Source organism: Anguilla rostrata, chromosome 3, assembly GCF_018555375.3.
Source record: "Anguilla rostrata isolate EN2019 chromosome 3, ASM1855537v3, whole genome shotgun sequence".
Classification (NCBI taxonomy): Eukaryota; Metazoa; Chordata; class Actinopteri; order Anguilliformes; family Anguillidae; genus Anguilla; species Anguilla rostrata.
This window is the reverse complement of record NC_057935.1, coordinates 68,864,248-68,889,041: the sequence shown is the minus strand read 5'-3', so window position 1 is coordinate 68,889,041 and position 24,794 is coordinate 68,864,248. Positions and strand designations below refer to the sequence as shown.

The following is a 24,794-nucleotide window of genomic DNA, read 5'->3' as shown; positions in this document are numbered from 1 at the left end:
CAGTATTAGTAGTAGTAGAAGTACTAGTAGTACTGATTTTTTATTGACCATTGAGCAACTCTTTAACTGTTTCAGGATTATTCTGGTTTTATTTGACCACTCACCTGCAGGGGTGCTGATTCTCACAGAGTTAAAGGCTTTAGAAACTTTAGAAACCAGGGCCCTGTGCCAGGAACATCTGATGCACTGCCAGGGGTTAGTCTGATGGAGGCATTCGCAAGCTCCACTGCCCCTGCACCCCACCTCTGAGCAGTATTTAACCCTATGAAGAGTATGTTCTTTAGAATGTTTTTTTATGATGGAATTTTAAGTCAGTGTTCTAGAACTCCACTGCTTTCAGTTACCAGCTGTGATTGTGACATCATCATTAGAATGTTCAGCTAAGAGCATTCTAATCCCATGTTTGTGACCTCACACATTAAAGGGTTTAGAGGCTTTCTCCAGGTTTCCTTCTGAGAGAAAGGAGGACCTTGGAGACTTGCTCAGACCCCAGGCCATCGGTCCGCGTGATCGCGTGCGGTTATACACCTCTGCCGTTCTCTCTCAGCAGACTATCTCAACCCAGTGGAGGAGAACCCCTTCGTCACGCGCCGGAAGAACGGGGACGTGCACGCGCTGGACAACCCCGGGTACCACAGCGCCCCCAACGGGCAGCCCAAGGTAGAGGACGAGTACGTCAACGAGCCCCTCTACCTCAACACCTTCCACAACTCCGGCGACAAGGGCCCGGAGTTCCTGAAGAAGAACGGGGTCCCCGCCCCCCACAGCACGGCCGCCACCACCGTCACGGCTGCCCACCTGCCCCGCCCGACGGCCCAGAGCGGCGGCCACGCCCCCCACCACCCCGCCCAAACGGTCCACGCTCACGCCCCCCACGCCCAGTCCTCGCACCCTCACCACATGGGGCACCCCGTCCTCGCCCTGCACCCCGGCCACACCCTCCACCCGGGCCACGCCCCTCACCTCGCCCACGCCGGCACCATCATGGCGGACAAGAAGCCCAAGAAGACCTTCGACAATCCCGAGTACTGGCACCACAGCCTGCCGCCCAAAGCCAGCCTGCACAACCCCGAGTACCTGCAGGAGTGCAACGCCAAGTTCTTCTACAAGCAGAACGGCCGGGTGCGGCCGGCCGTGGCCGAGAACCCGGAGTACCTGACCGAGTTCTCCCTGAAGCCCGGCACGGTGCTGCCGCCCCCGCCCTACCGCCAGCGGAACACTGTGGTGTAGAGGGGGGGGGAGCAGTAAGGGGTGGGTGGGGGGGTCCCGCAGGGGGCATGGCATCCCGACCCACTCTTCTCCGCCTGGTTCCTGTGCCAGCAAACTCCTCTGACACCTCCCAGCTCCTCCGTCTCCTCCTCCAGCCTGGAACACAGCACTCAACCCCAGCAACCGCCACTGAAGAGCACGTCCCCCACCATGGGGAGCAGCGGGAACCTCCCAAAAAAACCTCCCCTCCAGCACTGAGTGACCTGTCAAACACGCCCCCGCCCTGGCCTGTCCTTCCCTCATGCCGAACTTGCCCCCCTCCACTTCTCTCTTCCCAAACGTGCAGTGGCGACCGTCGCCCCGGTTTTTGACGGGCGTGGTCCACCATCGATGCGGGCCGCGTTCCTGTCTTTTCGCCGGGCTGGCCCCTCCCCCTCCCCCTCCCCCTGTGCGACAGTGGGCTTTGCCAGTTCGAAGCCACATGGAGACGAGCGGGCGAGCGTGGCGGGACGGGCACTCTCGCGAATACAGGGTCGCGTCGGCAGCGCCGACCGTCACGCCGTGTGGACGGACGCGTCGCACGGAATCGTGGGACGGCATGACACGGACACTGTCATCCATCTCTGCTCTTAGGCACATACTTAAGCCCCTGGCCCGGAGACGCCTGAGCTCTGTCTTACAGCTGTAATTCACAGTCACAGTCGCGGGCCTGAGAGGCACTGAGGTCACTCCGACACTGTGTTCCCACCAGCATTTCCGTCAAAAGCTGTTCCTGTGGATTCTCTTATCTTGCTTGCTGTTACATGTGTAATGTATACCGGTGTAATCCATCCTTCCAACAGTTTGGCACATTTATTTACAAATGCTTTGACAACACAAAATGGTTTAGTGGTACTTTTGTTTCACGAGATGCATTTGGAGTTTTAGTAGTGCAGTTAATCAAACGCGTATGCCGTCTCGAAATCACTTGTTGCGTGCTCTTTATTACAGAGCACGTTCAACCACAGAAGTTCACCCGACTCCTGTTTTTAAAACGTGTCTTCAGCATTATTTGGCGACAGGCGCAATGGCATTTGAATTACGGCTCAAAGCAGAGGCTCTGTGGTCCTGGGGCAGGAAAAACACACATTTGTGAGGAGAAAACACGCATTTGTGAGGACCTGATCAGTATCACCAAGAGAAAAGATGTAACTGAACTCGAATGCGGTGTTTTCAGGCGCCGTACTTTGTTGACAACAATAAACATCAATGATCTGTGACCAGAGGAAGCGGCAGCAAACGTCCTCTTGGGTTTCGGAGGAAGAAAACCACCTTGGACCAACGACCACTGATCGGATCTTTTTAAAGAACATTCTACAGGCGCCGCTTGACTCCTTTTCCAGACGTGGTTTTGGCTCTCTTTGTTCACAGAGAGGCAATCCCACGCTCAGACGTGGTGCTGGTTCCGAAACTCACGGGACTGCACACGTTCCTGTTGTATGACGATCACTGTACATACCGCAATATAAGAAGAGGGAGGAAGTGGGGTTTGGATGAAACCCCTGTGCACTGTATTAAAAAAAAGAAAAAAAAACAAATAAAAAAAACAAAACAGACACACAGAAATGCAAGGGGCCTAGAGCGACTCCTATTGGGCAGAGGGTGTGAAAAGGGGGCGGAGCTAGGGGGTCTCTTCCCTGCTTGGACAAAACTCAAAAAGTGGAGGAGGGAGATCTGACAGCGCCCCCTGCTGGCCTGTAGCACACTGGAGCCATGATACCTGGATGGGTCCAGACGACCCGGGTGTTTGTGGTTGGGTTAAACCAGTCAGGCTAGTGCCAGAGGTGCTGCGTGCACGCTAATGTAGGATAGGACAGGAGCGGCAGTCGGTCACTGAAGAAATTCAGGGTCCTCAGCGAGATGAGAAATGAGCCATGATCACCCTTTCTGCCCTCCGCCCCTTCCACAGAGCGAGCTTTTCTAACTCACAAGGGTACGCGGGGGGGGGTCTTTAAGGAGGATGAGGATGGAGGCGGTGACTCATTTGAACGCACCACTACAGAGCTAGACGGCGTAATGGCGGAAGCACGCGGTGCGTTTTTAGACTGTTCTATTTATGCTTTCTCACACGGAGATCCGGGCGTAAGACAGGCCGGTTCTCACCTAAGACCCGGGCCCGGATTTGCCCGAGGTGCACGGTGTCCTCTGTCCTGACTGTAGCTCAAGCCGACAGAGTAAATCTCGCACCCTTCATCCTGAGGGGCCTGCTCGGTTCATCGAGTCAGTTTTAGTAACGAAACATGAAGCTACACTAATTGATAAAGTAGACCTGTTTTTTTTTATATATAAATATGTGTGTGAAGATAATGTCGAAATGAAATAGATACGAAGAAATCATGTCTATTGCTGGCCAGCACCATTTGTCTATGAGAACACTGCCAGACACTATGTATTCTGCTGCTGGGAACGCACTCATTTTAAATCACTAATTTGGGGCTTTTTTTATTTTACTTTCTTTATAAGCGCTTAACCCCCTGGTGCAGCCAAATGATCTAATCGTCCTTCTTACTGAAGGGACAGTTTTTATTTGTGATTTATTTTAATTATATTTAATCACTCTGCTTGTAGGAAAGCATATTTTCCACATCACAGCTGTTTTTTACTGAAGAGGTTTGTAATTTATTTGTTTTTATGTGATGAAGCACTTTAATCACATGAGAAGTGAAGAAATTATGACCGAGGTCGCTACTATTTGTGGTGAAAAAAAAAAAAAAAAAAAACAATATGTAAACTCTTTATTGGAAAAGTTCAGGGAACTTGAACCTGTGGTCATTTGAAATATACCAAACGTGGATATTTAACCCGAAGGCACAGATACGATTTTATTTCTTTATGAAGAAAAACAAGATTGGCCAAATGAAATTTCCGCGAAACACTGCTTCCCTTGCGGCTGAGGAATCGAAGGCTGCGTTCCTCGCTCTTAAAAACGTCCCAGTCTACTCTGTACCCACAATGCACTGCTTCAGACTACGTTAGTGAAATGCACTTCCGCTGCCAGAAGTAAGGAGATATAGATATAGGGTATAGCCTGTAGCTCTCCCACACCTTTAAAAAAAGAACAAAAAGTTGGTTTCTTACAGTACCTGAGCTTTAGGTAGTTTCTCATGTATGTGATTATTATTATTGTTATTATTATTATTATTATTACATCTAGAACCACTATTCACCCGAACGTTTTCGCACATCTCTGCTTGCAATGGTAATTTCTCTGTCTTTCAATAAGGGTTTGTTGTTCATGTGACCTCTTCATTCACCGTAGATACCCTTTAGCGTTGTCCCTGTCTGGGAGATCATGGAACGTTCTACTAGGATGTAGGATTGTTCTGTAAAATTTGAAACCAACTGGCAAATCGTTGTCTTCCCCAAAGGGCCAGTATCACATACCTCCTCAGTGCAATGGACGGGGTTCCTGACTTTTAGGTTCCAAAGGAGGGGTACGGCATCCAGTACCCCCTCCACAGCTAAGGGAAGTTTATTCCAGTATAACTTCCCTTTGTAGCAAATATTAATCCACGGAAGAGAAATTACATAAATCCTGCTCTGTGAGAAAGCAAAGACGTTACCATTTCCCCACGAAGGCTGCACCACACAGATTCTTATCTCACTAGGCATGAAAACTGGAGTTTTTTTTTTTCTTTTATAAACGTGTTTAATACTATGTAGCATACACTGTTACTGAGGTCGAGTGGGGGAAACTTTATTTTAAACAAACAAGCAGCTAACTGAGGAACAACTTGATCAATATCCAGCATTGTAGCGTTGAAGAGAAAAGGGTAAAATGATGTGTATGATCAATAAAAATTGGGGTCCCTGAATGAAAAGATTAATCCACAAGGAACTTCCTCCAGATATTAGTGTGTTTATTACGATCCGCTCTTTTGTTCTGGCTCAGCCATTGAAATGAAGGGGAAGAAAAACTATTAATTTTTGCTCCGCTTAGCTGTATATTTAATAACCATTGATGGAGTGGTGGTGGTGATTTAATATTAACTTTAAACGTTTATATTCACACACATTTAGCGTGGATTCAACAGAAACACTGGGAATTTTTAAAGGATATGCACACACACACAATTTATTTTCCAGTTTGTGTATTGATTTGTAATAATGGTAAATGGTTTATAATGGTGTGGCAGTGTAAAGCCTTGCTTTCTGTTTTTAGTAGAGCTTCCCTGATTGGATCACCAGCTAAGTTTACACTTATTCCAGGGTTCACCGTTTAGAGCGTCAAAATTCTCCCATTTGAATTATTGTCAGATTCTGTTATTAACGATCAAGCTGTACTGACTTATTCCTTTTATAGATTATTCGTGTAATTTTTAAACTGAAATATTCTGCGTTATATTCCACCACCCATCACATCTTCTGTAGATATTGTTTGGTAATGTCCACAACTGGATAATAGCCTCGATTTTTCTGTGATTTTGGAGCAAGTTGTTGGAAAATCAAGACTGTTATGCAACGATTGAGGAACAAATCGAATCTATGTATGTAGTGCAAATGACATTTATTTATTTACGTTTTTTTTCATGAATCTTGTTGAGCCCACGGCACACTGAAGAAGCTGTTCTGGGGTCCTGTCCATCAAGGAAATCCATTGGTGTTGCCCCTCCTTGTGTGAGGTAGACAGGTGAACTGAACTCTGGGCCTTATCAGGGCAATACGAATTCCAGAGAGCAATTCAGCAACATGCAGGCAGTGATGATGCAGAAGCTTCCAGCGACCCTGATTGGACGGAGTTGTTGACTTGTTCCACAGCAGATATGATTGGTTCAGATAAGTCAATGATGCTCGGGTGTGAGCAATTTATCAGTCTGCTTTGAAAACTCTTTTTTTTTTTCTTTCAGCGATAAAGACTCGGGTTAATGCAGGCTCATACGGATATAAGCATGCCACAAGGACCAACTTTGCAGGCAGCAGTTTAAAAGAGGGGTCATTTTCATATTTCATTATGTACACATATTAGAAATTACTTTTGTCATTTTGGTTTTTTATACTGTATGCAATTCTTTCAAATGGCACAATTTCCTTGTCGTTATTTTATTGTTCATAAAACTTAACTGCCTCTTTTATGCTGAAAACATCTCTTACATCACAATCGTCGGAAATATTGTACACTAAATTTTGTTTACAGCTTTTTACAAGATTTTAATATCACACCGACATATTTGGAGGAAGTGTTTGTTTTTATTACACAGTTGTATGGACTGGTTGCTCCTCGAGATTTACTACTGTACGTTAACCAAGAAAATGTGAATAGTATTTTTATAGTGCTGATGAATCGGCTGGGTGCATTTGTAAATAAGGGGAACGTCAATTTTGGATAATTCTTTTTTTTTTTCAGTCAATTTTTTTTTTCCAGCACCACAACAAAAAAAAAAGTTGGTTTATTTGAACGTAATTGTCTGTTAGTGATCTGATTTTTCTTACTTACTTGTATATATCTGTAATTTGGATTGTGAATTTTGGTTTTTGAGTAGCTCGTGATTTTTTCCCCCTTTTTCCCGCTGCAGTTTTCCTTGTGACTGTATTTAGCTCGAATCGGTGGACTTTGTGTTTGGTACCTCCGCTCTCACAGTAGGAGCTGCTTTAGCTGTGGCTGATCTTCCTCTGAGCTTCCTCTCCCTCTCTTCATCTTTTCATTTTTATTTCATTTTTATTTTTTGTACAGAATCCAGCCATAGGTATACTGTCGCAATACTGATGATTATAGTGCACAGACTGTAAGCCCCAACACCCCCCCCCCCACACACACACACAAACACACACACACACTTATTCTTTCTTTTTGTATCATTTCCTTTTTCTTCCTCTTCTAATCATTACGCAGTTCCTTTTTTCTCTTTTTTTTTTGGTATTTAATACTTTACTCCCTTTCTCTCTGCTCTGTCCAGTTGGACTTCAGCTTGTTATCTGCGTGGTCTGTACCCCTAATGTTGGCCTGGGATCTGTAGACAGCCAGCGCCCGGTGTTGCCAACCTCAGCCCAAACCGACACAACCCCAACAGACAAAGACGTGAGGCCAGATGCGCTCAGAACAATGGGAACTCATCCTAATCCAACAGACCTCATTAAAACGTTGTGTATTTTAGACAATTAAATGTGATCATTTGGGTAATTAAGATGCCCTCTGGGTCAGCTTTGCTTCTGTACATTTTTTTAAAAGTTTGCTATCCTACTCTTGTTTGTTCATTCTTACCTTTTGTAAAATATATTTAAATATATAGTGTGCGATGGGTGCTGAAGCAACTGAAATCGTTTGATTAATCGATCGGGTGAGAGGTGGATCAATCGATCGAACGATTTACCGCAGTTATGTAGAACTCTCTTTCCTAAACGAGCACCCTCCCACGCGTTGTTGTTGATGACCCTACGGAGATGGAGACTGGATCTTGGCACAAACAGGAACGGGGGTTGAAACGATTCAGGTGTCCAGTTCGGGTGATTCCTCACCACCACCGCCACCACCACCACCTTTCCTCAGACTCAAATCTGGCAGCACTGGTCTTCAGCTGTCTGGTTCACTGAAGGTTTTCCCGCTCATACAAGGCTACCGCATTTAAATACCGCTCCGCGTTTTTGTTACATGAATCTGTCAAAAGTATATTTTTAATTTAATATAAATAAAGATCAATACAATATTTAAAAAAGGACTGTGTCTGAATAGTTTTTTTTTTTTGGGAAGTGGGGGGGGTGGTGGTGGGTTGTTTTGTGTTGCTCCTGCGGCCTCTTCACAGTGAACGGGCAGTGAAAAGCTCTTTTGTCCCCGGCAGTTTTTTTTTTTTTTTTTAAAAGACGGCTCCCTCACCTGTCTGTGTAAAAGCCCCGCGCGCTGAAAAGCAAACAAGACCGATTTCTGCGGCTCGCAGGAACAGGTGAATCAATACCGTCCCACATTTGAGCTTTTTTCGCAGAAAAGGTCAGTGTTATTAAAATGTCAGCTTCGCCTCTCCGTCTGAGCCCGGCCCCTCCGGCGTTCCGGCGTCGCGAGAGAGACATTAGCTGCACCTCCATTTTGAATGTCAAATTTTCAAATTCGCTGCGCAGGTAAAAAAAACGATTACTTTCACCTGGGCACGACGCGCCCGCCGCGGTAGGCTTTTGCCCCACATTGTATGCTGGGAAAAGCTGAGTCACGCAATGTCAGTGAACCCTACCCGTTGAGGTCAGTGATGATTTAATCACTGCCATGTAGAAATGGAATTAAGTGTTTTTTTTTGTTGTTTTTTTTACATTATCCGCCATCTGACTTAATCTTCTGAACTGTCCGCTAGGTAGAAACAGTTTGGTCAAATTGTTTTATATGGTACCCTGAACAAATTTTTTTAATGCTGTTCTATGTTTTACTCCTTTCGGTAAATGGACTGCACTTATGTAGCACTTTTATCCAAAGCGCTTTACAACTGATGCCTCTCATTCACCCATTCACACACACACTCACACACCAACGGTGAAAGGCTGCCATGCAAAGTACCAATCAGCTGATTGGGAGCAATTAGGGGTTAGGTGTCTTGCTCAGGGACACTTTGACACGCCCAGGGCGGGGAATCGAACCGGCAACCCTCCGACTGCCAGACAACCGCTCTTTCCTCCTGAGCCCTTTTGGAATACAGCGCATTGATGGAAACTTAGCTAGCCAATCAAGGGCTCATCCCTTCAGTGTGGGGAAACCATGAACACAAGCCACCGTACTGCTCCTTGGATCCATAATGATGTAATGATATGAAACGGTTGTGTCCTGTTTCATGGTTCTTTAGAAAACAGCTACTGTATGTTTAAAATGTTAGTGTGTAAGAACAGAGAATCTATAGAGAAAACAGTTAAGTGTTTAAATAGCACGAACGTGTTAAGTGCCACCATAGATAGTGCATCGCAGTAGTAATGGACATTCTGTAATTGCATGAACTTATAGCCTCACAAATTCAGTCTGCTTGACTCTAGGTTGTAGGGTTGGAGTTGTGCTGTGCAGTTAATGCTTGTTCTGCTCTCTGACCCACTCATCTTATGACTAAACATACATTTGTACATACCTAATATAAGAGCTGATTGAAGACATGCAGTGTTTCAAAAACTGCTACTGCCAAACCTTGACTTGGGTCAGAATTGACATATTTTACAGCAGTATCAACTGAAGCCGTTTCTCACAAATGAGGGAGGTCGGCCATTTTAGCTAGATTAAGAATGAACTGTGGTACAGAGTGAGCACTTGACATTTACAGATTTTCGCTTCAAAACACAATGTGGAGCCAAAACACACTGTCACGCTGATTAATGTTATTTGGTTGCTTTTTGAAGATATTTGTTAAATCTCACAAGATGTAAGCTCATAAGAGTAAGAAACTAGGGAGCCATTTTATGCCAGCTGGTGTTTCGTTGTTTTGTGAAGCACTTTTATTTAATTTTAGAGTTTACAATACAACTGAGGCGAGAATAACATGATCTGATTATTAAAACTAACAAACTTTATTTTGGCTTGAAAAAGCCAAGCATGGTAGCAGTTCAAGCAGAAACAGAATAAAAAAAGACTAATGGCAGTAATCATGCATACTACCCTCCCTGTAATTGTAATTATTGTACTAGTAGTAGTTTTTTAGCAGTTGTAGTTATTGCACTAGTAGCTTTAGATATATTGGTAATTTAGTTATTTTCTGCTTAACAGAAAACAAAAAAAAAGTATCTACTCTTTTTCTTTCCTATTTATCAGTACCTCATCCCCTCTTTTTTTTTTTTTCCTTGGTGCTGCTCTGCTGGCTAAGTCCTTATTATGCCGACGCATGCATGGTGTTTATGATTGAACGGGCTGCACAAAGCCGGCTAAGCCTGCGGAAGGATTTCCCCCGAAGAGTTTTCATTAAGGGATAGGCGTTATTACATTTCCCAGGCAGCCGGCCTAAATGGCAGCCGGGTGTTTACCGGGCGCTAGTCTTGCGCTTCTCTGCATTTTCTTTGTCAGCATTTCCGAAGGTAGACGCAGGTAACCTTATTGGCCCTATCTCCATGGTAATCTCCCTCGGCTGAATGGGATCACAGAAACGGCTCCAAATGTAGCAAACGGTAGCTGGCTGAACGGCGCGTCGTAATTTCATATTTCATATTTCCCCATGTCTGTTACGTTAAAGCGTTCGCTTTATTTACTGCGACAGTCGCGTGACTGCAAAGCATTGTGGGCCCGTAAAAATCAGTGGCTGAGTTCTCCTAATGTGGCACTGACATCAAATCCCTTTTCATGAAGCAATTTTAGAAATTGTTTCCATCTTTTTCTACAACAGAGACATTCGCAAAGTTGCCTGCAACTAAAAGCATAAACAAGTACTGTGTAAAGTACTGTGTACATTCAGGTCAATGGTATGAAAATTTCAAGCATCATAAAACTTTTACCGGTAGAATGGCCTAAGGTTGAAATCGATTTTATTCATCTATTTATTTGTTTATTGATTAATTTATTGTAATTGTAATGTAATGTCAGCTACATCTCAAATAGTGTTTATGGCCTTTCAGATATGATATTATTACGGATAAAAAAGCAGTCTTTTGTAAACACCCTGGATGACAATACAGTGTCAACATCTATTCAAATCTCTGCATGCTGCTGGATAGCTAACTCTCCTACTCTAAGAAGATCACAGCAAGGAGGTCGGGTGTGTAGTTTCCTCTTTCACTACATCCAGAGAATCCTGGTCCTTCTTGGCTTTATTTCACTGTTGTGTTCCTGAGACTGACACTAATGTTCTCCACATTGATGAATGCCTGCTGAGGGAGTCTAAGGTCAGGTCATTAAATTATGTATTGAAATGCAGAAATTGCCCAAAGGAAAAAAAGGCTAATAAAAGCTGACGGCTTATTTTACCGCAAAAACGTTCTGCGTGTCCCCGCCCAATTTAATATTGGCCAATCGTAGTTGTAGCTCAGTCCTGTCGCTGCAATATCCTCATGCCATGTGCCTTTTTGCAGTTTTTAACGTAAGCATTTACGAGAACGTGTGTAGCTCATGAAGGTGTCACATGTTTTATGAAAGACCGTTCACCAACAGTATTACCAGTTGGTATAATACAACAAAAGAGACCGTTCATTGGAATAATGGAGATAATGAAAGACCGGGAAGTAAAATGTTGGAAAGGTTAACTGCGAAGATCGCAGGTACAGACAAAGACAGGTCCACGGCATTTTCACGCGACACAAATTTAAGGAAATTAGCGAATCGTGCTTCGACGCGGCAGCGGGCCCTGTTAATTATTGGTAAAACTCCATGAGAATGGTTATTGCTTAAACCCTACAGATGAGCACAGTTACCCTGCAATTTAAAACGGCTGCACAATAGCAGCGGTGGCACCTTGTTGCCGAGTGACGATGCTCGCGTAATTGCAGCTTGTCACGTTTCCGAGTGTCTCACAGCACCTTCGGGGCGTCCGGCCCCGGGAACGCAGACTGCTAAGAAAATAGCTTCACCGGGCGGATCAAAACTTTGCCCCAATTACCGAACGCTAGTCTTCCCACAGAAGAGGCTCAGAGCTGCTAAGATAAGATGCGTGCTTAGTGAATACAGGGGGAGCCAGAGCTCACGCTAGGGGGTGTCAAACTCCAGTCCTGGAGGGCCGCAGTGTCTGCTGTTTTTCAGGGGGGGTTCTCAACACAGGTGGTTATTTTAAATCAGGGCCGTCCAACCATGTTCCTTGGAGATCCTGTAGGTTTTCATTAAAACCCTAATTCGGGCATACCTGTTTCTACTAATTAGCTGGCTCAACGAGATCTCTGGCTGTTGGATGAGGTGTGCTTTGTTAGGATTGGAGTAAAAAACCTACAGGACCGCAGGTCTTCAGGAACAGACTTGGGCAGCCCTGTTTTAAGTCATTGATTGGCTAAAGAATCCACAGACCTTGTTCTCAAGGCCTTCACTGCTAGCTGTTTGAAAGGAAACCACAAAAATCTGCGGTTAATACACATCAGCGCGGCCACCACTGTTGATATTTGCGGTTACGAGCAACATACCCCGCAATGGCAGTTCCTCGAGGTGTTGTTTCCCACAACGATTTGTGTCCACCGGCCGCTGGGTGACTGTGGCACCTGTTTAGCTGTTTAGAGTTTTTCGAAATGCGAAATGACAGTTCGCACGATTTCCCGTCATCGAGAATCTTTTTTGTATTTCACACGATGTGAAAAAAAAAAATTGTGCTCATTGTGTTGTGTAACAAATGAAGGAAAAGGATTGGCGAGGCAGCTCCTTAGCTCAACGGGTGAACCTCGCGCGACGTCGTTTCAGAAGTGCGCGTCTATCCCAAGCTTGTGCTCGACTCGGTTGTCTTCAAAGGCAGCTTTTCATGGGCCGACATCAGCGCCTGCTAACGCAGCGCCTCATAGGCCGCCTTTGTCGTGAAATTGACAGGTCCCCCCCCCCCCCCCACATTATTACACCGCCTGGTGTTGTGAAGCGACGTCGCTTCGCTTTAACAAAATGTAGCAATTATGGCACAAAGCTAAAGTCTTTCTCCGCGGCGCTCTCATCGTCCCGCGTATAAAGCGCTCTGCGCGGAGGAGGCTTCTGATGTGTAATCTCCCTTCTGACGTTCAGGGGGGTGGCGGCGAAGGAGGAAGACCGCGAAGAAGGGCGGCTGTTCATGTCGAGCTATGTTTCTCGGCACGCAATGCATTGTTTGCTTCAGCGGCGGGGGAGGGGGGGGGGAGTGAACGGCTGCCTCTTTTTATCGTAGAAATCACCAGGTATTCTAAGCAAAGGGGCTGTGAACAGAGCTGCGACTGCCCTTTAAAAACCTCGTATTTGCTTTCCTTGTTCCTCCTGGAAGTCCCTACTGATACCCCAGCGTGGAAATGTGAATTAAAGCACTTTTCCGCAAGCGCACAATGGCGGTTTAAATGGATAAAGCAAGGCAATCACTCTAATTACACATTCGCTGCGTACGCGTCACCTGGGAGGTCAACTTCATCTTTAGGTATTATTTTCAATGATAATCGCCAATCTTGAAATTGGGGTCTAAACAAATGTGCTTGTTTGCTTGTTTTTTTTTTTTTGTTTGTTTTTTTTTTGGTACTTACAGAATCACATTAATCATTCTGAGATTTTCTTGGTGGATGTAGGGCTTTTGGCAGTCAAAGCTGAAACTGGAATAATGCCAGGGGTCATTTTAAACCCGGTAACTAGCAGTGGTGGATTCAAGAGGACGGCACAGGAAGTGAGGTACGGCCACTTCCTCTGAGACACAAGCCTAGGGCTACGTCCTAGGCCTCCTCCTCGCGTCACGATCTCTCAGTGCCTGCTGAACTCGGACCAGAACTCACCGGGCCAAGCGTTCCCTCGACGATCGCTGTTCTGAGATCGCAGGGGTATGAGGGTGCAGTTTGGAATGCAACCTCTCTGATTGACAGTGGGGCATAAACACTTAGCGTGGCTGCAGGCACTGATAAGGCTCAAAGACAGGTGTGCAGCAGAGTTCCGTATCAGAGATCACAAGAGAAGGGGCAGATTCCTTTTTTCTGTTTTTAATCGCTCCAGGGAAACTATGACTGATTTATTTTTTTCTGTTATTATTAGCTTAATTTATGCCGTTCGTGTTTGTCTCTTGGCGATCGGATTAAGGCTCTCTGATCTAAGGATTTGCTTTGCTTTATGCCGGTTTGCTTGATGATTCCTGTTGTTTGAATGATGTAAGAACACGATGAGATGGCAGATGCTCCGTACACTACGAGTTTTTTTCTAAGAAACATTCATTCTAAGAGACAATTTTTTAATATTATCAGGGTATAGCTGGGAATTGTTTGAGTCCAGTTTTGGTTTGCAGTAAGATCGATAATCAGAAAGGTTCAACGATCAATCACTGTTGGACAGACACAGATGGTGATGTACTGTACAGGTGTCACAGTTCTCCTTGTTTTTCATTGTGCCTGTGTGAACTTGCACTGACATTATCATGTTGCACTTTATTTGAAAGGTTTTAGCAATCTATATATATATATATATATATATACAGATACTTCTGTAATAATAGTATTGTGGTGTGTATGTGTGTGTGCGTTTGTGAGCACGAGTGCGTGTATGCATTTGTGTGTGTGTTTGTGTGTACAATATATAGTAGCTGAAATATAAATGTTTATAATTCTTCTACAACTGACTTATGACGTGCAAGCAAGGATGCAACTGATATCACTTAACATACAGTATGATTCCACATAAAGTAGGATGAAACGATATAGAATGGTTAATAGCCAAACATATGTTGTGTCATCAGCTAATTAATTCTACACAACCTAGAGACTGATCAATAAATCACACTACCATAGCCCTACAATCGTAATACTCAGGTGAGGTTTGGATTAACAAAGAGACAGTGTTACAGCCTTGTTGGGAGGGATCGTCAACTAACAGTGTGGAGGTTCCACCATGTTTGAGTGAATCCACCATCTTTCCTCTGCTTAGCTTTTCGACCATTTTCTCTTTTGGAAAGTCGGGGTGTAGAAAGTCAGAGACAGAAGCACCTGGCGTCCCCTCCCCAAGGAGAATCGGAGATCCACTGCATCGCCCCCATCCTTACCTTTCCTTTACCCACTGGGAGAAGTCCCTAATCATGAGCCGTACAACGGATCCATCTTTTCGTCGGTTTTTGTGATACAAAAAGGTCACATGATCCTGAGCTTCTCTTTAGAATGGCAGAGAACAATGAAATTACATTCACATATTGGTTTTATTTAATCCAACAGTATGCAAGGCATTTACATAAAGGCTTATCATTTACCATGAACCGTTCTTTTTTCGTGCAATGTAAAAGGCCTAACACTGTATAACAGCATCAGTCATATTCATATTCATTAATGATGTATATTGTGAGCTGAGCCTGAACGTTTGTGGGTTTGATTCCCTACTGAGGCACTGCTGCCGTTACCTGAAGCATAGTACTTAACCTGAACTGCTCCGGTAAAAATATCCAGCTATAATATTTGGATTTGTTCATCTTTCTTTTTTCCCCTTCCAGGCAGCAGTTTCCCCACAGTTGCCTGGAATATAAACAGGTGCAGGAACATAAAATTGTTTTTTAAAAAACAGATCCACAATTTCCAGCACTTTTTTGCTCAATAAATAAATAAATGTGAAACACATATTGATGCACTAAATCATGAGCATTGGTGTTGGAAACGGATTGGGGGAGGTTTTCGTGGGCCATGGGTCTAGAGTTACTGCCGAAGTTGCAGTTTTGTTTTCTCCCAGATGTGGGTACAAAATAAACAGCTTTGAAGCGATTGTTAAAGATGTACTCATGGGGGTGGGAATTTTAATGGAGAGCAGCTCTTTTCGTTAATTACCCGTGTGCACCTCCAACACTGGAAAGGAGTCAGCCTCATTCTTACAGAGCCTGCGTGTCACGCTCACTGCACCTGAATGTACAGGTACCCGCCAGTGAGTTAATCTGCACCCTGGATCATGTAAGCCCACCGCTCGAGGGACATTTTACATACAGTTTTTACCACAATCAAACTCAAAGCTTAACCCAGATAGCAAGTGACCCCGGGCCGGACCTAGGCTGATTCTCGCCCAAAGTCACCACTTTCGGGGTAGAATTGGGCCCGGTGTGGCCCGGAGTCGTTTCAGATGACCCCTATCTGGGTAACCTGAAACAAAACACCCCTGGGTGCAAAAATGCCAAACCCCAATGTTTGCAGTGGGGCGTGATGCTATTTTTTTTCTTTCTTCTTCTTCTTCACTGGATTGGGAGGTTTATCAGTCATTCCTTCTCACCAACACCCGTTTTATGGTCTCCATTACTGGACGGATTATCTTTCTCTACAGCCCATTCAGCCTTAAGCTTCATAACCGGCATTTCAGTGAAAAAACCAAACATTCCTTTCCTCGTGCTTTCAACTCTCTATCAGGAGATTTGAAGGAAACTGAAGTTGAGAAAGATATGGCTCTCAGGGGCAATGAGTAAAAAATTTAAATTTAGACTTCCCCTGTCATGGGTACATAGCTACCAGGATGTGAGCAAAGATGGAAGAGACGGAAAACGAGTAAAAGAAAAACGCCACAAAATGAGAAGGTTGATGCGGGGAAATGACACGCACCATCAGGAAAAGTGAAAGACACCTTCTTTGTGATGTGGAGTGTGAGGAGCACTAACTTAAACGCAATAGAGCGCGGGGAAAAAAAGAAAAAAGTTTTTGAAACAGCCATTTGGGACAGAGCTGTCCCCCGGAGGAAAAGGGGGAACAATGGGTATTACGTCATTAAGTTCCTACGGGGCCTTCTGTCTCAGTAATAAGAAAGTTATACGACTCAGATTAGGAAAAGTGTGAAAAATGTAATGCCTTTGTTGTTGGTGCCTAACAAATAGTGCCTTCCTGTTGCATTTATTCGTTTACAGCTAGCTATTTTGGAGACAGGGCCGTGAATAAATACTTTTGATTTATTTATTATCTACGACCATCAACAAGAGCTGTCTTTTTGTGCTAATTAGCTATCTAGCATGCAATATGTGTAAATGTTTTTAAAAAATTACATAGCTTGCAATTGATTTCCATTATCATTGGATTATCTCGGACAAGTAATTTTTATTGCATAGTATGGAAGCGCATTGCATTCACAAAAGAAAAAAAATAGACACCTTATCTCGTAATTACGAGAAAAGATCTCGTAATTACAAGGTTGGGATCTCGTAATTATGAGATCAGGATCAAGAAGTTAAAGGACCATACCAGTGTTACTACATGCCATTGTCCATTGTCAACATCGGGCACATAGTTTACATAAACCTCGACCATTTTTCCTAAAATTGCTTTATTTTTGAGATATCGTGTGTGTTTACGTTTTGTCCAGACAGATGTCATTCACTGCCATTCATGTTGAAACGGTGTGGAAAAACACTCTGTGAGACTTGAAAGTTGCTAGGTATAGGTAATTCACCCTTTTGAAAATCACTACGCCGTTTATTTTATCTAAAATTACTGTATTACTCTAATACAAGCCATTCAAATATGAGCATAATATCAAGAGCATCTCACTTAGGTGTACGCCGGCATCAATAACAAGCACCCTCTGTTTCTAGTGTTTCCTTGGCTGCATCCCATTGGCCAAAACGTCTCTGGCTGGCTCTGATTGGACTTTGTAACCAGGAAGCAGTAAAGACACAAGTCTAAGGTATAACTTCCATCCAATCGTTGACCTCAATGCTTGTTAATGAGGCCGGCGTACGCCTAAATGAGGCGCTCTTGAACTCGATATTATGCTCAAATTTGAATGGCTTGTATTATTATTATTTAAGATCTTTTTTTAAGCTCTTTGTATTGGATTGTGTGTTGACACCTTGCACTAAGGCAAATTAAAAAGTACACCGTACTTGGTGAATAAATAATTCTGATTCTGATCTCATAATTACGAGATCCCGATCTCGTAATTACGAGATCTTTTCTCATAATTATGAGATCCTGATCTCATAATTACGAGATAAGGTGTCTGTTTTTTTTTTCTTTTGTGAATGCAATGCGCTTCTGTAACATTGACTTATATCTTAATATATTGCTTTCTCGTTACACTGCAGCGCATTTAGTGCACAAGCTAGCATTGTATTTAGACAGCCAGCCGGGCAGCTCACAAAAGCAGATCAAATTCATCTGGTCAACCAGACTTGCTAATAAGCAATAAATGGGAAATATTGCAGAAGTATTTTTCCCTAACACATTGTGTATAATGACCTGTAGATCCACCTCTCCCCATCTGCCACGTCTGTAATTGACCTGGCTTCAAACTGACACTTGAAAAAGCAAGGATGTTCCAATTGCCTTATGTATGTTTCCTCAGTTCTTCTGTCCCTGCGTCTTATTTTATCTCCTTGCCTCCTTTCCTTGCTCCTTGCTTCACCCATCGGAGGACGCGAGGAACAGCGAACGGAATGAGCCAACGCTGACAACGCTTTTATTTATTTATTTTTTTTGACTCATTTTTTGACATTCCATACAAGGAAAGCGCAATAAGCGGTTGGAATTCACCCCAGGCTGCAAGGCACATCTTACTGACAGAAATAAGTTAATTTTACTTTGTAGCAGTCACCTATCATGTGGCACTTGCTATATTTCTTCAGTGCATGTTTTTGTTTTCACTTAGTTCAAATATTTCTTCTCAATTTCGTGTTTTCGATCTCGTAGCTCGCTCACAGTTCGAGATTCCTTTGACTCAGCACTTGATTGCAGGGCTATGTGAATCAGCTGTTGATCAGAGTCTTGGCGACTGGCAGTTAATTGGTCATTGAGAGAAGCTGTGGTGCATTTTCTCTTGTCCAATCAGGGTGTGACAACACCCTTCCTGCCGGTATTAAAAGAGGCAGGAAATGCCAGGTTCTGGTTTATTTACTGATCTTACACTGAATCTCATGACTGGCCATTTTAGCATCTCTGTTAATTTGGCTGGTTGTTTTTGTTTTTCTTATTGGTATTTTCTTTGTTTTTGTTATTAGTATGGAGGATTTGTGGTTAGAGATTTGGGAAGCTCAGCTCTTTTCAAGGTGGTTCTATTTAAAAAGACACACCTATGCTGGGTCCACCTGTGCTTGAGTGACTATAAGAGCTAGCCTTGGCTAATCATTGCAAGTCTATATTACTTTCCTAAATTGACTAGCCTTGTAGGCTTTATTTTGTTTTGTTTTTTTACTGAAGTCAAGTTTTGAAAATCCTCTTATCCAGCATTCCTTTTCTTTGCTGTTCAGTAAAAAAGAAAAGATTGTCAATTCAAAGACTTATTTGAAACTCAAGAGGCAGTTGTTTATTAATGTATACTGAAGAGGAATTTGTTTAATGCATCATTTTTATTATAAAGTTATGCATCCATTCCTTATGTGGTTGCAACAAGTATTCAGACTCCTTAACCAGCTGGATATTGGGGATAGTGGTACCACCACATAACTGGCTTTTAGCAGACACTCTTATCCAGAGTAACTTTACATAGTAATACATTGTGCATCATTACTTGCATGTTTAAGACAGACAATGTCCTTATAGTTGCCTGTCTAGTACTCAAAGCAATGAAATATGAATGTGGCCTGTCAGTGTTGCCAAAAAAGACAGAAGTGAAAGTTTCCCCATTTAAAATATTGTACACTTGTTTTTTTAAGACACTATATAGGGAACAGGCATAAAAAAGTATGACGGTCACAAGTGGAAGGCACATCTCTTACTAAAGACACCTTACTATCTTACTTTGTGCAAAGCTTCACTTCCCAGTTGGGCAACCTCCAGGGGATTCTGGAGCATCACTTCAAACAATCTAGAGAACCATTCCATTTGGGATGTGCCAGAGGAGCGGCCATTTTGTGGAGTAGTTGTGTTTATGAACTACCCTGCAGGACGACTGGTGCCAAGGTGTAGGGAATAGCTGAATATGTGCCACATAAGCCCCACCCCCCCCCCTCCATAATTAACTTATGTCATATTTTGACAGTAAAACTGGTACACTGTCAAAAAATGACAGTTGTACCCAGGATATGGCATGAATTGCTTTTTTACAGAATGGAAGATAAATATTTGAGTGCTTGTAAGTAACAGAGGACATTTGTCATATGAATGTGGACAGGGTGGAATTGGCAAAACGAAAGTTGAGAGAAATGTTGCTCTTACAAAGTTTTGGAAAAATATGCTTTGTGTTGCTATGTCTCACTTGTGGTGTTGAGGTCATATGTAACCGTTGGTGGATCAGTAAACATCATACTCTTTTCAAAAATTCAATAGACAAAAAGCCAAAAGCGGGATGCTAGCAAGAGACTTTCTTCACCACCACCCGTGTCTGACAATTACATTACAGGCCCTCTCAGTCCTTACCTTTCTCTCTGTCTCTGTCTCAACACACACACACACACACACACACAGTATGTTCACACAGCCCAGGGCCCTAACCCTACTCCAGATAGTAGGAGGATTTGGCGGGAGATCGCTGACTTCTTCTTCAGCGGTGCTCCTCCGGGGCGCACGGGCCCCACCCACCCCCACCCCCCAGGAGAGCGCGAATATCACCGGCGCGCGTCGCCACGGACGCGCCGAGCGGCCAGACAGAGACGGAGTGCTCTAATTTCCTCCCGGCCCACGGGCCAGCTGCGCGGGCGGGTCATCCATTCCATCCCCCCCCCTCCCCCCCCCCCCCCCACCCCTCTTCATTTCCTCCACCGCCACTGCGTTCCTTCTGCGGGGGCGGGAATATGAGTAATGGGCTCCGATCCGCACCGCCGTTCCGCCAAACTCGCCGCCGCCCGAGCCCTCGTGTTTACGACCTTTTTACGCGAACGTCGCGGGGCCACGTTAACGCCAACGTCCGGTGAACGCATCGCGCTGTGGCGGGATTCCGTCTCAACTTCAAACTATTTAGCGGCGTAACTTAACCCAGTGGTTCTGAACTAACGGTGACAGTCCCGTCGATCGTCAGTTACGAAATACAACACGTTCCCGTATGTCGTGAAAAGCTTTTTTGTTTCTACTGCCTCAGCAAGTTTCATCTGATGAAAATGGAGATTTAAAAACTGGTCATCTCGGCACGGTCTGAGGTCCAGATTGCACAGAAATCGCACCACGTTTCATGATGACACGTAACACAAGCTGTTCGAAAAGGTACAACAGTGTGTCACGATATACACAGCTGCGTTGTACCAGCCAATCCAGGGTTTGTTGTCATAGGATCCTTTTTTTCAGTTGCCTTCCACCGAGTCCTGATCCAGTAAATAGAACCAGTGAGCAGGAAAAGTTCTAATGAAGCGGATGATTGTGCTGTCCCCAGTGCGGACTGGTCGGGCAGGAAATGGGAATGCTATTCGTGTAGTGCTCATCTTGTAAAACGGTTGCATTATATTACATCACTTTGAACAGTTCTTACAACTTTTTTTATTTTTATTTTTGCTGAACAGGAATATTTTGTCCCAGGTCTTCCTCTGCTGTTTTGGGCTTGGCCTGAGCAGTTCTTCCAGCAGGGGGCAATGCAGAAGAGTGTGTGTGTCCCACCTCTGAACTTTTAAACAGATGTCCACCTTGAACACGAGAGGTCGTGGCACACACATGTAATGAGTTAGAAGTACTCAGGCAGGGTGAGGTTTGAACCCGGGCTTCTCACTCTGAAGCGATAGCTAGTAACCGTTACCAGTCGAGGTTCGTCAAACCACGGCAATGTCTACAGACCTAACCTACGCTTGGAGAGGCTCAATGAAGGCTATAAGCGCTATAATGCAGTCTTACGTTTCAGACTTCGTACAGTCCTAAAGGCAATTCTAGGTAGAAACTCGTATTTGAACCCGTTTGAGTCGCTAGCCAGTGTCGTCACGGTAACCTGCTATGAGGCCTTCACTTTACGGCACCTGCTTGCGAACTAACCGAACTACTCCCGCTACACACATCCATTGTCCTTAATTAGATAAGCCTGCAACAGTCTGCATACTACAAGGACTCCCATTCTCAGCAATTTAAGTGCACCATTGTGAGCGAAGTTCCGGGCACATATAGGTCCTTTGTGTCTGAAGACCAGCACAGGAAGCACCAGTAATTACTGTACCATTTATAGCACTTATTTCTGAAGATGGAGAGAGGTGTACTCCTGCGAGTTATGTAAACAAAACAAAATTAATAATGGGCCCTGGTGTCACTGCTTGCTTCTTTGCAGGAAACCATCTAAACCAGGGGTGTCAAACTGAATCCCAAAGGGGGCTGCAGTGTCTGTGGGTTTTTCTGGGTTCCTTTCAATCAGCTGCTAATTAAGGCCTTGAGAACAAGGTGTGTGGATTCCTTAGCCAATCGGTGACTTAAATGTAACACTTGTGCCGAGAACACCCCAAAAACCAGCAAACTGTGGCCGTCCAGAACTGGAATTTGACACCTGTTATGTTATCAAAGCATTTTGGGCACTCCAGACAAGTGCCATGATACTCATGAGCTTGCCTTAAAGGTATAAACCCAAATATTGAGGTTCTTTATTTATTTATTTTATTTTTTTTTACCAAATCCTGCATGGCTGAGAACAAGCTTTTATTCTCCACTGTCCCATATGCTTAATCTCCCCAGCTATGGAAGATAACTTCTTATTGGGTGCATATATTATTCGGATTAACCGAATGAATTATATGTTGACTACGCATGATAAAAGCAACCCATAAGCCTTCATAAATATGGCAACAATGAGATGCAAATCCAAGAGACATCAATCACTCAACTGAATTATGCTCAACTGTTTTCTTTGATTGTGCAATAATATGTTGAATGAGTAGTACTTAGGCCTAGTTATTGTTTCTTGTCGGGAATAATGCATTGGGGGTGGGAGGGGGGGGTGGGGGCATTGTTGCAAGTTGTTCTTTCCTTGTTTCAATGTTTAATACACAGCAAACAGCTAAATGAAACATCACTAACCTTTTACACAAGACATTTTTCCTGTGGACACATTTCAACAATATTGCATTTTTTTTTCCTTTTTTTTTTGTCCATGGCTTGTAATAAACTAGGATGGATATTTTCAGACTCCTTGCGTCCTCCACACTAGGCAGAGCCATGTGTATAATGTGGTGGTCACAGACACGATGTCATTCATCCATTATTATCAAAAGATCATGAAGTATACAGCAGCTTTTAGCATCATGTCTATTGATCTGGGGTCTGTGTAAGACAAACCTAAAAGTCATCCACAAACCATCCTTTAATCCTGATGCAAATACAGAAAACATAACGTGCTGAGAAATATTATTGGGAAGTTGCCCAAAAACTGCTAAAAAACAAAAAAGTCACATTTTTATTAAATCTCCCTGCTTATTTCATACTTAAACTGTGTCTTTGCTACATTTCTGTGAGTCCGCACTTTGCTACAAAGTAAGCGTTTTAATTTTCTGTGCAGCCCACACTTGGCTGTTGCACTTGATTACTAGGAAGCTTGCCAGCTTGGTGAAGGGAATTCTCATTCTTTCAGATACTCTCAGACACACTGAGTCCTGTGGGCTATAGAAGACAAATTGAGCCCGAGCAGAAATTGTAACTTGTTACATTAAATTCCTCAAAAGGAATTTTCTCATTAAAATACATCTAGACTCCCAAAGGCAGCTTTTTATTTATTAAACACTGGGAAATCAAACGAGAATTCATTCTGAGGATTGTAATCCTGCAATTAGCATGGCGTGCTTCTTTGTTTAAAAGGTTCGTCGTGACCGAGTCCCCCCTCTTCGCTTCCCTGCGAGTCTCTTTTGCTCGCAAGGACCTTGTTCTTTCGTTCTCGCTGAATAAAACTTTAAGACTAGAGCCGGCCCCCGTGAAGCCTAATCAAATCCCGCGTTTCAAATATTCGCAATTCCCTTCGTTCGTCGGAGGTTTCCGTGGAAATGGGAGCCACCTGAGCCTGCTTTGGGAAATTTATTAGCCTGCGGTTTGTATGACTTCATTACAGTATTTTTTATTAACAAATTTTAATAATAATTTTCACAAAATTAACATGCATAGCTGACTAGAACAAAAAAGGAGGGAGGAGACTCTGAAGGTTATGGTTATGTACAGTGAATAAGGTCAAAGGTGACCAGAACTCCACTGTTGACCTCTTTAAAATGAATAGGAATGCAGCACTTTGGAAACAAACTTCCAGAAAGACATTCTAACAGGACATGCACAAACACACGCACGCACACACACACACACACTGCCACATTTAGACACAAATGCATGCACACATGTCGACACAATCCAAAAAAACCTATTCTTCAAAGGGTTAATAACATTTAATAAATAAAGGGTTAATAAATCCCCAAGTAGGCCAGGGATTTAATGCATGTGGCAGAGCTCTGCTGTCACTGGGTGCCCGTGTCAGTTTTGGGACAGTGGCAGTCTTCACCAGCTGACAGATTTCTAGCTACAGACACGTGGAGACCCCCCCCTCCACTCTTCTTCAATCACCCCCCCCCCCCCTCATTAATTACAATGCCTGCAGATCTCCCTGCCCTCGAGCCAGAGAGGAATACTTCAACCCCAAATCAGAGAAAATATCGGCATGACATGATTCAATTAATTAATTAGAGTACTGAATATCCCATGTTGCAGTGCATCCTGTGTGTTAAAAGTGGACGGGCTGCAAACCTGCTCGAACACTTAACTATGACAACTTCTCATTGCTACTAAGGAAATGAACGTTAGAAACGGTCTGTATGCCTTTTTCTTTGAGAGAGTGAGAATGGAGAGATGAGAGAGAGAGAGAACGAAAGAAAGAATGAATGAAGTATAAAACCACTAAATATTTGTAGTCAGCTCCCCTGGGATCTCTCCTGTTACCCCTGCTGTGTAAGACCAGTAGCCCCAATTACATCCAGTGTCCCCACTGATTAAACAGGAACCAGTACCCGCACCACCCCCAACCGTCCTGCCGACAATGCAACTGTCCTCCAGTGACCTCCTCACTGACAAAGCCTCCAAAAACACGTTCAGCCCTCCGGTTACCTCCGCCACCAGCCAGCCTGTATCTGTTTTTACATGCAGTTCTGCTTTGCTAACTCCTGGGGTTGATGGCTATTAAATTTAATCGTTTCAGACGCGCCACGGCAAATTCCATTCTTGCAGTTGGC

The 24,794-nt window shown here is 43.9% G+C and overlaps 1 protein-coding gene across 3 annotated transcripts in view; it reads left to right on the top strand.

Annotated features, from left to right (window-relative positions):
• LOC135251772 (receptor tyrosine-protein kinase erbB-4-like) overlaps positions 1 to 1,230 on the top strand; it is a 340,021-nt gene extending 338,791 nt beyond the window's left edge. For 2 of the 3 annotated variants that reach the window (XM_064329533.1, XM_064329530.1), the window contains exon 27: positions 548 to 1,230. In XM_064329533.1, the coding sequence (XP_064185603.1) occupies positions 548 to 1,230 (683 nt within the window). The remainder of the gene's footprint in view (positions 1 to 547) is intronic. The other variant, XM_064329531.1, reaches the window with a different exon arrangement.
• The last annotated feature ends 23,564 nt before the right edge of the window (positions 1,231 to 24,794 follow it).